The sequence below is a fragment of the Eschrichtius robustus genome, chromosome 17 (genome assembly GCF_028021215.1).
Source record: "Eschrichtius robustus isolate mEscRob2 chromosome 17, mEscRob2.pri, whole genome shotgun sequence".
Classification (NCBI taxonomy): Eukaryota; Metazoa; Chordata; class Mammalia; order Artiodactyla; family Eschrichtiidae; genus Eschrichtius; species Eschrichtius robustus.
This window is the reverse complement of record NC_090840.1, coordinates 77,399,715-77,416,737: the sequence shown is the minus strand read 5'-3', so window position 1 is coordinate 77,416,737 and position 17,023 is coordinate 77,399,715. Positions and strand designations below refer to the sequence as shown.

The window sequence follows — 17,023 nt, the reverse complement described above, 5'->3', positions numbered from 1 at the left end:
TTTACCAATTAGAAATGGATTGAGATCAAGGCATCATGAGCCTAGCAGGAATTTATATTAATACTTAATTGAAGGAATCATTTAAAAAATTTTTAAAAGAGGCAAATTATATAAGGTAAAATTTATTTCCATAAAGGCTACAGGAGAAAAAAAAAATCAGAGTATTATTTTATGCAAAGATAAGTGAAAAGATTACAGAGTCAGTCAGACCTGGGTATGAAATTTGTCTCCGGTATTTACTAGCTATGTGATCTCAGGAGAGTTGCTAATTTCTCTGCCTCAGTGTTCTCATTGATAAAATAGCAAGGATTAATGTGACTCTATTGTGCCTGCTGACAATTTCGGCCAGCTCCTTTCTCTTACCCCATTAGAAACATGCTTCTAATTACACTGCTATATGCCTACTAAAAATCATTCTATGTAATTCTCTCAGAATTATTCACCTGCCCATCTCCTATAAAAGAAAATACATTCACTATTTCTCATAAATTCACTCAGCCTCAGCGTTGGCCACCAAATAAGGGCAGCATTCAAATACATGGCGATATGCTTTCATAATTCTAGAAAAGTCATTCTATAGAGAGGAAAATAATTATCTATGACAAGACAGGACAATTACAAAAGTCTAAAGAACATAAGCTAATAAATTGATTATATATTTATATAGAAATCGACAGTATATACACTTACCATGCTGCCTCTGTTAATTCTGGCATTTAAACAAGTAACAAGATATAGATAAGCTAGAAAATACTAGGAGAGTTAACAAGCAAAATCTCACCAATTGCTTTCTTTAACGCCTCAAAGGTGATTTCTTCAGTGTTACTAACCTAGAGAAAAGTGATTTTAAGTAAAATAAGGAGTTAAGAACGGTCAATATAAATGATACCTTCACCTAGTTACAAGTCATCTAAGAACTCTGACAAATATTTTCTCTTCTTTGTGTTGGCTTGCTTTGTGAGCACACTCAACAGTGTCAAATAATCTCCACGTTTTCATTGGTTTTAACAATGGTCTACCACAGTGGTTCCCCAAAGAAGCCTACAGATTGATGTTAGGCTGGCAGAATTAGCAACCTTTAAGGCAACCCAACCAATATTCAAGGCAGAGATTATATATAAATGCAGCTTCAGCTATGTAATAAATGAAAACTAAGTATTCTATACTCTTTATAATTTTGGTACCACATACAGTTTAAAAATCAAAAATGAAATAATCTAGAACTTTAAATGCAAAAATTTTAAAGCAAAAAATCACTACTTTGGGAAGTGTTCAATGAGTACAGTTAACCAACATTTAAAAATAATTATATTCTGGATCTTTTAAGGTCAACCACCGAGTCTTATTCTCCAGAAACTCCCTTTTAACTTGAAGTTTTCAAATCTCGCTTGCTTTGAGACATGTAAAAGGTATGAAATCAAGTGCTTACATAAAAAGTCAGTAATACTTTTTGTGGCACTAGCACATTTTCAGAAGGAATAATATATCCAGTTACTATAGTATCTCTGAATAAAAGTTAAGAAATGATATATGAGCACTCGCCTTGGACTCTGGTCATCCCTAATTTTAGCTCATGAGCTTCTTTTTGCTAAGTCTAAGGCAGCAAGACTAGTGAAAGCAAAAGACTTCATGCTTTGCACCTTAGCTCTCTGTACAAAGGATTTAGCTGGAAATCAAGCAGCAAGAGTTCTGCTACCTCGGTTTTTCTACTGAGGGCTCATATTTCTAGTTGAAGTCAGATTCAACTTGGGAGTCTTCAGTTGCTTTGTTCTAGACATTTGGAGCAGATATATAAGATTAGGCTCTGGCTGGTCAATTATTTGTACCTAGAAGCAATCCAGTACTTCAAAGTTGTTCTTACAACTGGTTAAGAGCTTTAGACTTTTGAGGATCAACTATAGTATAGGACAAAGAACATAGGAGAAGCTAGAAGGCCAGAATTCTTATTACGTAGAATTTTTACTTATTACCTGTTCAATCCTGGATAAGTGAAAAGCTAGAGTATTGAAAAGCTAGAGTACTTTATCTAATAACTCTTCTCTGTTCGTTGTTTTCCTTAATTTGGATAATGATGATGCATTTGCCCAGCATCAAAGAATCACGCCTATGGTGCTTTATTCTACTAGTCAAGCTGATCATTTAATTTCAGGAGGCAGAGACGCCGCTGAAATAAATAGATGTTTTAGCCATTTATCTTCTTGAATACCTTAATTTAATTAGGTATCTTTATACATATATAGTGCAATTTTTAGGAGAAGTTCACTAAGTGATTCATGGTGGGCTAAAATTTGAATTGCAAATGTCAGGACTCACATACCTCAGAAATGAACCAGGTATTTTAATAGACCATAGTAATAAGCTGAGTTATATCTAGGGAAAACAAAAGTTTTGCTATGATCTCCATCTAAACAACATTACAAGCTCTAAAAGCAGGTATCAAATATATCTGAGGACTAAGTGGGATTATGTATATACAATTTCAAGTAATTTTGATGAAATAATGAGCCATTTTTCAAATGAGCAATTTTTTAATTTGATTCATTGTTTGCAAATATACTTATTCTTAGTTTGATATTTTGTTACACCATTAACTGGTGAATACCTAACTGATGACACTTTCTCCTGTCCACACAATGAAATTAGTTAGTTTTAGCCTAGAAGGTACTGTTATTCTGTCTTCCGGTGTTTCAACGACCATTCCTAATACACAAAATCAGATACCATAATGGTAAATGAGTTTGAAACTCCAATGTGCTCAAGTAAATCTTATATACTAAACTGTACTTAACTTTTCAAATACTCAGGGTGAGGCATATTTGACTTAGGATTTATAGTTAGAGCAAAGATAAAACAAAAGGATCTTTAATAAGTTAACAAATGTATTAATGAACTTTTAATGTAAAATTCATGCTCAAGAATGTTCCTCCTATGTTGTCTTCATGCAAATGTTTCTTCAGTTCATTTTATCAAAATAGACTGATTCTTTGCTACCATTTAAAGTGCTATATATGTATTTTTAAAAGAAATAAAAATGGTTAACAAAAGGCAAATGGAAAAATATCAGTCAATAAAATAGACTGCACTCTTGACAAGTATAAACTAAGGCTTTGGATGAATTTCTTCCCTCAAAAGGTAATAGCAGCAAATTCATAATCACCGAAAGATATCGCTAGCAAGATATCCTTCTTGCTAGTAAGGAGTGTAAAAATTAAAATGGCTTTGAAGAGGTGAAATTTAGGGAAGATGATTTTTCCTGAGTCTCAAACTGGTAAGAAACTCTAAACCAACCTTAAAGCCCCAAGTTCCAAAATGAACACTAACTGCCTATTCCAACTACTCTGATGCTCTGCAGATAATTCCTTGATAAAACTGATTAATTTTACATAACAGGGAGTTAAAAGCATGAAAGATATAAATTAATTGGCTGTACCCTGGCCACCAAATAGTTTTAATTCCTGAAGACAAATTAACTGGCAGGCATTGGAAGCAGGAGGGAGAAAGGAGGCTGAGAAAGCATGAATTCAGACAACTTCCTTCCTCTTTTCTTACATGGATATTCTTTTAGCTATTTACATTGTACCAATGAGAAATAATGAAATACCTAGGAAGGCAAACAATGGATAAACCACAAGGAGGAGGCTGACTTGACATGCTGGCACATTGGCATTTTTACTTGACTATCAAAAAATTCTCTGCTGATTTGTGTGGACAAGTCCTAGAGAATACTGGCTGCTTTTTCTTCCTATAACTCAGTTGGGTACACTCTTGTGTTCTATTGAAACAGGAGGAGAACATTAAATCTATGATGTTTCAAATAACTCCTTAAAGAGTACACAGGTCACTGATACAGCTTAACCTATGTTAAATTCACTATATTCACTATCCAAAAAGATAAAAAAATTTCTCTCATAGGTGAAATTCTGAAACTTTCTAAAAGTAGTGAGCATTTGGCTTCACATGAGAGTGTATAATTCCATTTATTTTCACAACTTATGTTTCATAAATCTTTAAAAATAAATAGGATTAGAGGGCCTACTTATTTAATAACAGGCCTTGTGTAGCATTTCTTACTTATTAAAAAAACTTACTTAGTTCTATCTTCTGGTTCCTTTTACTACAATGTGAAATCTAGTGATATCATAACACACAATATTAAGTTTATGTATCTTTATAGGTATATGAAATGAGTTCAGTAAAATAAATTATAAATAAGTTCAAGCCTAAATCAAATTAACTTCTACTAACAATTTTGTTGATTTAGGGATAAATCAGAGTTGTATTTGATCCTGTTTAGAAGTGTGGAGGGGCAAAAAGTTCTTTTAAATTGATGTCTATCTCAGACAGTACTTCATCATAAACTTTCAGCAACTTACCACATCATCTGAAGGAATGCTGTTGGGTAAGATATCCACCTGAATGGATACGGTGTCCACAATACTTTTCCTTCTAGAAAGTCGATCTTCATCTAAAATTTTAAAACATTTCCCCCATTATGTGCTAGTTAGAATGATATGTCACTTATAAACTCCACCTATTTCAGATTTAAACTTTCAGAAAGTTAAGACCATTTTTTGCCTTTTTTGCTCTTTTACTAAATATATGAAACAGTGCGCTCTCAGACTGTTATATGTCGTGAAGCAGATTAAAAAAATAAAATTGATGGCTGAACTCAGTTTAATACAGCTGACCCTTGAACAACATGGAGGTCAGGGGTGCTGACACCTGCACAGTCGAAAATCAGCACAGCACTTTACAGTTAGCCCTCCACATCTCCAGTTCCACATCCAGTTCAAACTTCCCAATTCTCTATTAACCAATTCTATTCGACATGTTCTAAACCCAATTTTAACATCTCTAATAAACCTCCAGTATCTCCACAATGCCATATTTATTTTCCAAGAGTGCCATCATTCAAAAATCTTTATCTTTTCTTACCTAGATCTGAGGATAGCTTACTAACTGGTCTAATACAACACTCCCTCCTATACTACCAGTAGAGTTGTTCTAAAATAAATCTTTTTCACACTAAACTATAATTTTAAAACAAATCCAGGGACTCCCCTGGTGGCGCAGTGGTTAAGAATCCGCCTGCCAATGCAGGGGACACGGGGTTAAGCCCTGGTCCGGGAAGATCCCACATGCCGCGGAGCAACTAAGCCCGTGAGCCACAACTACTGAGCCTGCGCTCTAGAGCCCGCGAGCCACAACTACTGAAGCTGCACACCTAGAGCCCGTGCTCCGCAACCGCAATAAGAAGCCTGTGCACCACAACAAAGAGTAGCCCCTGTTCGACGTAACTGAAGAAAGCCCGTGTACAGCAACGAAGACCCAATGCAGCCAAAAAAAAATAAGTAAATAAATAAATAAATAAATAAATAAATTTATTTAAAAAAAAAAACAACAAAAAAAACAAATCCAGCCCACTGACTAATGCTGAGCTTTGCAAGTTTTTTCACATCAAAACACACATATATAATTATAATACGTGTAAGGCATATGGAGATAAAAGGAAGAGGTTGCTCGCACTGCAAGCTGACTACCCCAGGCCCGACCCAGCTACCTGAAGAACTAAGGAGATAAATATCCAGCTTGTAAAGCTCCCAATAACAACTAGGAAGCTCAGGTCTAGAATCTTAGTCGAACAGCGCAGTCAGTCACTTCATCATCTGGCAACACTCCATCTTTCTAATCTCATTTTGTATATAGAGTTGACTCTTGAACAACATGGGGGCTTGGGGCACTGACCCCTGCACAGTCAAAAATCTGCATTATAACTTTAGTCGGCCCTCCATATCCATGGTTCTGCATTCACAGATTCAACCAACTGAAGATCATATAGTACTGCAGTATGTATTTACTGAAAATTATCTGTGTATAAGTGGACCCGTGCAGTTCAAACCCGTGTTGTTCAAGGATCAACTGTACTGTGATTTTATCCTTCTGAAGGGGTGAAGAATGAACTAAAAGAAGGCCAACATAAAGAAACTAGCTTCTTTCTTACTGACTACTCCTCTACTCCAAGGTAGCCTTCCATGGCAGTAATTAATGCTGTTAATCAAATACGGCAATTTACTCTCTTTCTGGGACATAGTAGGATTGCAATTCCTGGCCTCTTTGTGGTTAGGAGGGACTGTGTACGTAGTTCTGGCCAGTAAAGTATGAGTAACATTTCAGATGGCGGCTATCCCGTCAGCTTGGATTCCAGAATACGGATGACATGAAGTTATGCACAGTTAGTTGGAGCGATGAATACATCTTCACTGGTTTAAACTACTAAGAACCTGTGACTGTTTGTTCTCACAGCACAACCTAGCCAGGGTTTCTTAGCCTTGGCACTAGTGGCATTTTGGCCCAGGTAATTCTTGCCGTGGGGACTGTCCTGTGCCTCACTGGATGTTCGGTGGCATCCCTGACCTCTACCCACCGGATGCCAGTAGGCCTGCCCCAGTGGTGATAACTAAAAATGTCTCTAGGGTTGACAAATGTTCCGTGGGATGGGCAAAATCACCCACAGTTGAGAACCACTGACCCCGTCTATCCTGACTGATAACAGACCTTTCTAGAATTTTTCCTCTATGCCACCATGAGCTTCTTAAACACTAAAACACTAACCACATCACTCCCCCAAGCAAATCTGCCCATTGCTTGACGAAGTACAAAGGCATCTGGGTTCTCCAGTCAGATCTTGCCAACAGTAACTTCAGAGCTGCTCCCTTATTTATCTCGTGTTTAAGGCAAACGTGCCTATTCTCCAACCTCTGAGCAGGCTTTGGCACATCTGCCTTACATGCTTGTCTACAAACAGAAACTCCTACTGGAAGCCCTTTATTACCTGCCCTTTCTTATGTCCTCCCCACTGTAAAGATTCTCACCTTTCAAGCCCTGGTTAAACATTACATTGCTTCCTTTAAATCTTAAATATCACTCTAATTATTTTTACTTATCCCTCTTTCTTCTAGCTACAAAAATTTACTTTCAGTTATGACTGATCTTTCCTTGTCACTCTTCAATCATCATCACCCTTTATTCATCTAGTGGGCCTTGAAGTACAGACATATGACTTAATGTCTTATGTCCCCAAGTATACAAGAAATTCAGGGGCAGACTCTGTGTCTGCATCTAGCACACACCAGTTACTCAGGTTCTGCTGGGTGAAGGCTGGAGGAACACAGACCTATATCTGTGACAAGTTATTACCTATCGTTTTTCTACAGTTTTCAGGCTGGAAATATTATATCTCTTGCATAGGGCCATTACTGAGGTAGCCTAGATACTGTACTTTTTCTACTTTTTCTTCATGATCACATGCACTAATATAAATCACCAAAGCTAATGACCAAACATCAATGGAACTGCCACAAAATAGTATGTGGTCATCACTGCTGACTTGCTTTTTTACCCTCTAATCACGCCAACTTTCAATGTCTTACCAGAATTCAAAATGAGGAGTAAATAATAGCCTGCTTCCCACCCACACAAGAATTTCTAGGTTAATATACAAAGGCTGATGGTTGCAGAGAAAAGTCAAATTGAAGCCTAAGATAAAAATAAAAAGGAAAGGAGAAGTACAGAGGCAGGAGAGGGATTACTGAGGGACAAAAATCAACAAGAAGAGAAGGGAAGTATAGTGAGCAGAGATTAGGGAAGAAAATGAAATTCAGTGGGAAACTCTAATAATATATTCTCAGAAAGTTCTTTCTTTTGACCTGTAGAGCAACCTGCTTGTAGGTGACAGAAAAAGCCCAGATACAACTATCATCAGATATCTTGTACATCTACACAGAAGTAAGCTTTCCAAAACAGAGCTTACCAAAGATAACTCTCCTGTTTCCATGGGCCGTCCACATGGGTTCCTGACCTGCCTTTCAACGTCTGCTGGAACGCAGCATCACTGCAGCCTCCGTGGACTGCGCTGTCCGGCCAGTTCGAGAACCACCCTGTCACCATCTCAGCGCCTGACGTACGCACCCCCTCGGGAGGCCCTTGCCTCCCTTCCTGAGGTTGGTTTGGGGGAGTCCCAGACACCACTTTCTGTGCCCTTTCATTTTCCCATCCCTTCTCCCTCTCCGCTTCCTATAATCTGCCGTTCACAATGGTAATCGTTGTTTCTTCTTTTTGTTTTTAATTAGAACCTGGGTTTTAGAAGTAATACTTAGAGAGAGCGAGGCCTAACGTCCTTCAGTGATATTTTGCTGCCACCTGGTGTATCTGTGTGTAATGTATATAACTGCATTCAGATGGCTAAAGAATAGAGAAAACAGTCTGAATACAAGTATAACGCAGAACTACATTAAATTACTCAATATAATTTTCTATGGCTATATAAAAAATAAGATGTAGGAACTTACTTAACTGTATATAATAAATCACAAATGTAATTAGGGCCACTATACTATTCAGATTCAATGAAAAAGCTAACTGGGGCAAAATGAAATTTCACAGATAATTTATCTACACGAAATTTAAAATGTCAGTTTAATGCTGATACTACTTATACAGATATACTTTTTTTAGTCCTGTAGAAAAACACAAAATTCCATCTAGAGCTAATACATATTTATAAAATGAAAAGAACCTAAAAAACCATTGTCACCATGAATAAAATGCCAGTGTAATATAAAAGACAATCTTTTATTTCTAAAACAAGCTTTAAAACAAAACCTCTACAAGGAGAGATAGGATATATACATGAAAATCCTTTTATAAGCAGATATTCGTAGGAAAATAATGGAGGTTTTGATAAAGCAGATAAAGGCATCCATGTGTTATAAGTGCTTTTAATCAATAAAACAAATTAACAAAATTCAAAATGCCAACTGGAAGATTAAGACATTAAAAAAATACTAATAACATTCTTATACTGATATGGCATTTTGTAGTTTTTAAAAGTACTTTCACGTATATATCCCACTTGAGCGAAATGGCTTCAGGGCTATGGTCCTCGCTTCACATGAGGATGTGGGGTCATTGAGAGATTAAGGGGTTATGCCCAAGGCCACATAGCAAGGGTAGAACAAAGCCACTCTAGTCTCTCTTCACTTCTTCACTTTGAGAAGTCATCTTTCCTGAAAGCTCTTGCAAAATTCCCTATACTGCCAATTTCAAAATTCTCATCATAACCTCTAATCTCTCACACAAAACACCGTCCTGACCCCTACCGTACTTGGATGCTCCATTGTCCGAGACACTCAACAAAAGGCTGAACTCCAAAACTACTCCCTCTTCCCTATTCATTTCTGTTAATAAAAAGTCCATCCTTCTATCACCCAAGACTCAAAACTACTTATAGACAGTTACATTTGAAATGCACACTTCTTTCTTTCTTGACTTAAACCCAGTCACGCCACCCGTCCCTCCTAAAACAAAAACAACAAAAAGCAAGCAAATGAAGCAGCAAACAAGCTCTGTCTGCTCTTCCTCCTGGTGCTGTACCAAGCACCCAAATGTCCGTGGTAGAGCCCTAGACAAAATCTTTGCCTTTCTCCCTGCCCCACCCCCACCACCGTATCACTCAACTGTTTATAGATTCTCTCTTGCAGTGTTCTAGGGTCCACTCACTTTCCTGTATTCACACTGGGACCTCCTTAGTACAGGTCACTGCCACCTCTCCTGGAGATTACTGAAGAGTATTCTAAATGGCTGTCCCGTCTTCAGTTTGCTAAACTACAACTAGAGTAACATTTCTAAATGCAACTCTTATCATGCCATCCCCTGTTTAAAATCATTTAATGACTCCCCATTGCTTTTAGGATAGTTCAAACTATTTAACCTGGTTTTACAATTCCCAACCCTACTCTTCCAATTCCCTCCAAGTAGACTAACTTTATACTAATTCCTTGAAAAATCATGTTCTTGCCTACCTCCATTCCCTCCACATATGCGATTACTTCTGCATGAAACACAGTTCACTTGCCTAACACCTGCTTCAGGCTCAGCGTAGGGACTTTTTCCTCTGGAAGACATCTGTGTCACCAAACCTGGACCAAACACTCTCCTAGGTGCTGCCTGAGGACCCCAAACCTCTCTGATCATAGCCTTTAAGGCATATTGCAACTGTCCTGTTAGACAAATTGTACAATGAATTAACTTCTTTCCTACGCATCTCGAATAAAACTGGTGAAGTGCCATCTTGGGAGAACTGAGAAAAACGTCACTCAAAATCATCTTCTGTGTTTTGTGGTCCAGATGAGGAACCCGTTAGGAATGACTATAAGTGTTGTGAAAGCAGAAACCTCTACCTGTCTTGTTCATTTTTGCTTCTGTTTGCACAGCAGCTGGCACACTGTAAGTACTCATTAAGTACTGTACCCCCTCACAGAGGAGCATTTAGCATACACCTAGACATACGCTATTAACTCAAATTCTAGGTTGATTTGAGATAAAAGGAAAATGCAATAATCAGCTAACATTTATTGATCACTTACTATATGTCAGTCACCAACAGTTCAGTAAGCTTTAGGCAGACCATTCTTCTTTCTTTAGAACCAGTTACCATTACATTTCAATCATTTGTCTGTCTTCTCCACCAGATTTTAATCCTTGAGGATAGGGACTGAACCTTAACATCTTTCTACCCCCAAAAGTCAGAAAAGTGCTTGATATATAGTAGACTCTCAGTAAAGGTTTGTGGAATACATAAAAAAATAAACTTGGATCAATATGGATGACTGAACAATCTTTGAGCACACAGTTGGCAAAAATCAATTTATTAAGCACCTAACTGAACAGGCAAGGCACTTAATTCTAGTGGTCTTACCTAACCAAATTATTTAATTTCAGTCTCACTATCCTCATTTGTAAACAAAGACAGGGCTACCTTCCTCACCAAACTATGTTACAGATTAATTGAGAACATGAATACGAAGTGCTTATCACAGTGACTGGCATACAGTTAGTGCCTAATAAATGGCAGCTACTATTTTGATGATGATGGGTGTATATGCATGACACACAACAAACTATTTTGTTTTTTTTCTTTTGATATATTGTTCTTAAATCCTTTATTTTTTTAAAATGAATATCTGATGGTTATACAGCAGAAGGAAACTTTAATAACCGATTGATTATCCCATAAAGTATCACTATATCTTCTGACTCCTTCTGCATTAAGGCAGGACACACATGCCACGGACTGGCTCTAAACTATCAAAATCTTTATAAATCAGAAAAACCTTATTTATACTGAGGGATTTCTGTGCAGTTATGTAACTAAGTATATGCTGAAATACTCAGAATTCTCCTAGTCAATGATAGGGAGGCATTAAGAAAGAGAATATATCATTTTCAGGGGTGGGAGGAAATGGGAAGAGCAAACCACCTCTTAAAAGAAGTACCATAATTTTCATTAAAAATTGTTTAGAGTTAAAGGAATAGGGTAAAAGGAAATAACAAGGAGTGAAAATAAACTACAGCTATGGGGAACGTAGAGCAAAATAATAACTGAACTCACAACTATATAAAATATACAGGCCACTGGCTCCATTTTCTAGAAGGCAAATTGTATTAAGCTATTTTCCTAGAGGACAGGTGAGGGAAAGGGCAAGCCAAACTGACACTTGGATTTACCTTTGTACTTGTGCCTGGGTTTATGAGGTTTTTTGCCTGAAGGAAAGAGAGCTAAATCCAAGTTATAAGAATGAAATATTTTAAAAGTCCGTTTTAAAAATTCTTTTAAATTACAAAGCTCTACTCATGTTTTATTCTTAGCACTTTTATTTCGCCAAGGAACTCATGAGCAATAGAATTTTCTATACTATGGAATTTAAAAGAAAAGCTTTCATTAACATCTCAGACTATTATAAACAACTATCATTGTAATAAATGTATATACTTTGGATCCACATTATAAAAAGATGGCTATTCCCAAAGACTGTGCTACTTCTAGTGATTAATCCAGAAAACTACCTAACTGAAATCAAACAGTTCTCTTATAGAACAGAGGTATCCCCAAAGGAAGAACTAGTTTTTCTACCAAATTTAATATTTTTACAGCCATCAAATGAAAATGAAGGTGTAAGATAAAAATTCTTCGATTTTAGTTTTCAAAGTAAAAACTGAATGCAAGACACCATGCAGTTTTGCCTTGAAACAAAACAGAATTATCTCAGGCAATGAAAAGAACGGAAGGAAATACATAATGCACAGAGCAAAACATATTCTTAACTTAACAAGTTTGCAGATTTCTTTACATAGCAAATAGTCTGCACTCTTTCAAATGACAAAAATTACATAATTCGTTAAGGTCAATAGTCACAAATCACTAACTAAACAATTTTCACCAATTTCCCTAAGTTAAACACAATATTGCTTAAAGAGTAAAGATCTCATTTTGCTTCTTTGTTTAAAGGATAATATTATTCAGTATAATATCAATAAAATATGAAGTATAATAATAACAATCACTTGAGGATTCAATATGCTCATGATAAAATCATATACATGTTTTTAGAGATTTACTAAAGGTTTTCAAGAGCAAAATTTTAAAATAGAAGTAAATTCTCTTAAGCTAGTAAGTATACAAACATAATTAACTTTCTAACTGGGCTAACAGAAATATTGCTGACACATAATCACTAGAGTTCTAATTACCTTCCTCTTACCTGTTACTTGTGGTACGTACGGTACTGACAATCTCTCAACACTATAGCCACTGCCACCTAGTGACTCTGCAATCTTGTTGGTCAAAAAGTACAAATTTTTGTCATGCTTCTCTAAAGATTTTGGAAGCCTGTCAAGTTGATCAAAAAAGAAGTCATTTAGTATTATTTAAATTACTGGGCAAAAATAAGTTAACATATAAACATTTTAGATCAAGGCCTAAATATAAATATAAATGCAACTTAAACTGTAATTAGTAATAGAAAAATCAGTGTATTTTAGGTGGCTAATTTGAGCTCTTTAAAAACATATGGTACGTGGACCCATATATGAAGCATTCTGCTGATTCTTTCCCCAGTAACGTCCCAACGGTGAAGCCAGCCTTACATGATTCCACTGGGATTCACACATTAAATGATGAAGAGGACTAAATTCAGCTTTAACTTTCATGCTAATTAAAAATCTACTGAGAGAAGAAAATAAAAATGAAGCTCACTGACTGTTAATGAAGAAGATATTAGCCAACTAAGTGATAGGAAGCACTTGGCTAAGACCTACGATTTCACTTTCCTTTCAAACTGCTTAATATTATCTTATGCGCATGCTTTCAATATTAAACTGGTTTTAGAGCCCAAAAGTTTGAATAAAGTATTTTTCATATATATTTTTTTGTTTGGACAGCAAGAAAAAAATTCAGGGTATAACACTGATTTTCCGTAATACATTCTTTCTCCTACAGCTTTATTAATATTGTTGTCAGTTATTGAGAGTCTTGAACAGGATATTGTATTCTCTTAAAGGAGTGTTCACTTATATATCAGAACATGCTATATTTAAGAGATATACCTCCATATTAAAAAAAGGTAAGATAAATTTTTTTCATCAAAGATTGATTCCATGTGTTCATGAGTCTACATTTATACTGTACAAGAACTTTTATAGCAAGAGAAACAAGTTAGATGAATTAAATGACAGAAACATAAAACGATGAATATTTTAAAACACCAGAAAATTACTCTAACAGTAGTTTACTCCTTTGTAATTATCACTGATTGGTTTCCCAAGTCAGTGCCCCTTCCTTAAAATGTAAAGAATTAACATACATGCACTTATCTCTGAAAATATGCTCTGGTAGAAAATAAGGGGCTTCCATAGTTCGGATTTCAATAACCTGAAAAATATTCAAAAACAAAACAAAATAAAAATCAAAAACCTCACTCCTCAGGACCCTGCCACAAAAATTTGGAAAACTAAAAACACAGAAACAGAATCTAAACATTTATACAAAATACCGTCACTTTATTTTGGAATTTAAACTACATTTAGAGCCCAAAAGCAGAGTTCATTTTGTTTTCACATTTATTATTTTAAAAAGTCAGCAGGTAACAAAATTGTGATAGTAAAATAATACAGGTTGTTAAAAAAAAAAAAAAAGAGGATACATTACATTTGATTAAACCTACTACAGAGGGGTTAGAAGCTGTACTTTCTCAAACGCCCCATGTGGGAAATACCTTCACAAGCACCAGGCCCTCGCTGTCACCCCCCCTCTGCACCACCTTCTCTGCAGCACGTGCAGGTGGTCTCAGCGCTCTTGTGAGGTCTGGCTCCTCCACTCACCTGGGAGCCACTTAAAGGGGGACCCTGCTTTCACAGCATTTGTATCTCTAATGGCAGATGTCAAATATTCACTCAAACATTTGTTTAATGAAGGAATGAGTTTTATTTCTTAGAATGCTCTAAAAGCCTACATTTTAGCAAGGACTGAGAGATGTGCTTCCAATTTCATAAAAATGAGGTTCTCCCTGAAAGATGTTTTTAAAGAATAAAAACTACAGTGGACTTTTTCTGCCAGGTAAGTTAGGAGCTCTGAAATGTATATTAAATCATGCAAGTAACTATTTAATGAATTACTGCTGAGAAAGCTAAATACAGTTGAATGACACAGGACAAATCTCTGAGAGGCATATTAATTATTCAACTTTTGAGATCTAACTCAAGTAGATTGGTTTAAAACAATAACAATAAAAACAGTATAATTAAAGAAATATTAGATACTATGATTCATAATGGTTTAAAAAGGAAAACAATTATATAAGAAATCACATGAAGTATTTTAGAAGAAAATCATATATTCTACTCAACCATTACACAGAAAAATTCTAATACAACAACAGGCATCAAAGAAAACATAACACTAGTCATAGTTAGAGCTGTAGTGTCGATTATGTCACTATTGAAAAAGTCATGCATACTTTTATAGCATTATCTTAATAATTCGGTACATAATCACCAAAATTAAAAATAATCATCACTGGAAGAAAATCCACCACTTTTGTACAAAAATCAAATTCGAGGGCTTTTCTAAATACATTACCTTGCTAACATGCTGGCAAAACGCAGGGACAGCTATCATCTGACTTACAAAGTTGAGGTATGCAGCAACCAGCGCCATGATTCCACAACGATGGAACATTGGCAAATTATCCTCATTGATAATTGCACTGTCCTTTAATAAAAAACCAAAAAACAAACACTGAAAGATCAAGGTCTTACGCTTCATTAGCATTTTCTCTATGATTATACTAAAAAACTGCAGGTAGTTCGGAATGCTAACAAAAATGTCCCCTTATAAGAAGCTTTTTTTAAAAAAAAATTCTAAAAAGAGAATAAATGCCCATTTATAAGAGACTTAAATCTCTCAATTCAAACAGTTCTTTAGGAAAGCCCTTCCTAAACGTGGGCGTGGGCAGAATATATATAAGATATATAAAAATAAATATATATATTCTCGTTGCAAACTGTCCTGTTATTGCGTAACACTTAAACGCCAATTAAACAACGACATACATGTAATTCTTATTATTTAACGACCACCTTCCCCGCTAGGATGGGCACAGGGACCATGTTGTCTTTTTCATCACAGTATTCCGGTGGCCGTGAACAACAGTGAGCACACAGTCAATACTTACTCAACATTTGTTAAAAGGATAAATGAATGGGATCGTAGCCTTGAGTATTTTAGACTTAAAACTAGACATCTCACTTAAAAAACTCATGTCCTTGGATAAAGGCAATAATATTTTAAAGATGGGTGTCTAATTCATGAAAGAATCCTTTCTTCAATGAAAGGTTATGAAAACATACCTGTAAAGCAATGGCTAATCGAATGAGATCAATAACCACTTCTTCATTGGCCAATTCAATAGTTATAAGAGCAAGAGAAGTATAAAGTAGCTCATAGTTTTTCTGAACATTGTCTTCCTCTTTACAGCCCAAATAAATGTGCCGATATAGCTGTTGCCCATTCTGAAAAGGGGAATGACAGAGGAAAAAGATAATTTTGCTTAAAATGTAGCAAGGCAGATTTTACATGCACATATAACCTCTTAAAAAGTAGCTATCTTATTACATAACTTAACATGGAAGAGATTTAGGCTGATAATCGGAGGGTCAAATTGTATTCCAATTATTAACGTCAATAACTACACCAATGTATGACTACAAACTAATATTGGAGTTGAGGACAAACTTAAATAAAAACAGCAAGTAAGAAACAGTTCCAGTGTAAACAATGAAAATGTTTTTAATACTAATTTGAAAAGACAAGCAAATTATAGACTGATTTGAGAAAAACTGAAATGAATGGCAGAATTATGGGAGCTTTGGCAATGATAAAGAACATTTGGCTGAGAGGAAATGGACTCAGGCTCTCCCGCCTTAGGGAACAACCTCCTGTGAGGTGACTTAAGAGCTGTCCAGGGAAGAGCATCTCCAGGTTCTGCTACACTTTTGTCTGAAGTGATGATGGCACATCTATAAGCCCATCTGTAGATGGAAGAGGTTACACACACACCCCAGGGACTGCGAGAGGGTCCCCTCTAAACCAAACCAATCTAAGTATGTTAATAAAGAATATAAAAGCCTTGCCGTCTCAAGCATTCCTGGGTATAGGTCTAACTGCCAAGTGAGAGCTAACAGAAATAAGAGAGTTTCTCCCATTTCAAGTTACTATGTGGTAATTAACTCAACGTGTTGCATTGGTTCTCAACACAAACTGTAAGCTACGATCACTGGGAAATGGAAGGACCACCATGCCTCCTCCCCACTATTCACCACTGCCCACCCCCGATATGATTTAACCCGTCAGTGGCGAAGCCCAGGCATTGGTGTTTTTAAAGCATAAAGCTCCCCCCGTGATTGTAATGTGCAGCCAGGGTAAGGCCTACTCATTCCCACGTGGAGGGGCCTGAGCTCAACACTCCAAGCTCAGTTTCTGTTTCTCAGAAGGTTCGTCTGCTTCCTCACTGGAGGAGAAAGAAGTGAGCAGCAGCAGCACAGTCTTTGCACGCCAGCCTGTCTTGAAAGGTGCGCATTTTGCTCTGTTCTCTACTTAACATGCACATGGACCCACCCAGGTGAGGGT

The 17,023-nt window shown here is 36.3% G+C and overlaps 1 protein-coding gene across 2 annotated transcripts in view; it reads right to left on the bottom strand.

Annotated features, from left to right (window-relative positions):
- The window catches only part of EFR3A (EFR3 homolog A), a 95,759-nt gene that overhangs the window by 10,261 nt on the left and 68,475 nt on the right, over positions 1 to 17,023 (bottom strand). For both annotated transcript variants that reach the window (XM_068525473.1, XM_068525474.1), the window contains 6 exons: positions 15,745 to 15,906; positions 14,975 to 15,106; positions 13,701 to 13,768; positions 12,600 to 12,727; positions 4,374 to 4,465; positions 782 to 830 (listed from right to left, as the gene is read on the bottom strand). In XM_068525473.1, coding sequence (XP_068381574.1) covers positions 782 to 830; positions 4,374 to 4,465; positions 12,600 to 12,727; positions 13,701 to 13,768; positions 14,975 to 15,106; positions 15,745 to 15,906 — 631 coding nt within the window. The remainder of the gene's footprint in view (positions 1 to 781; positions 831 to 4,373; positions 4,466 to 12,599; positions 12,728 to 13,700; positions 13,769 to 14,974; positions 15,107 to 15,744; positions 15,907 to 17,023) is intronic.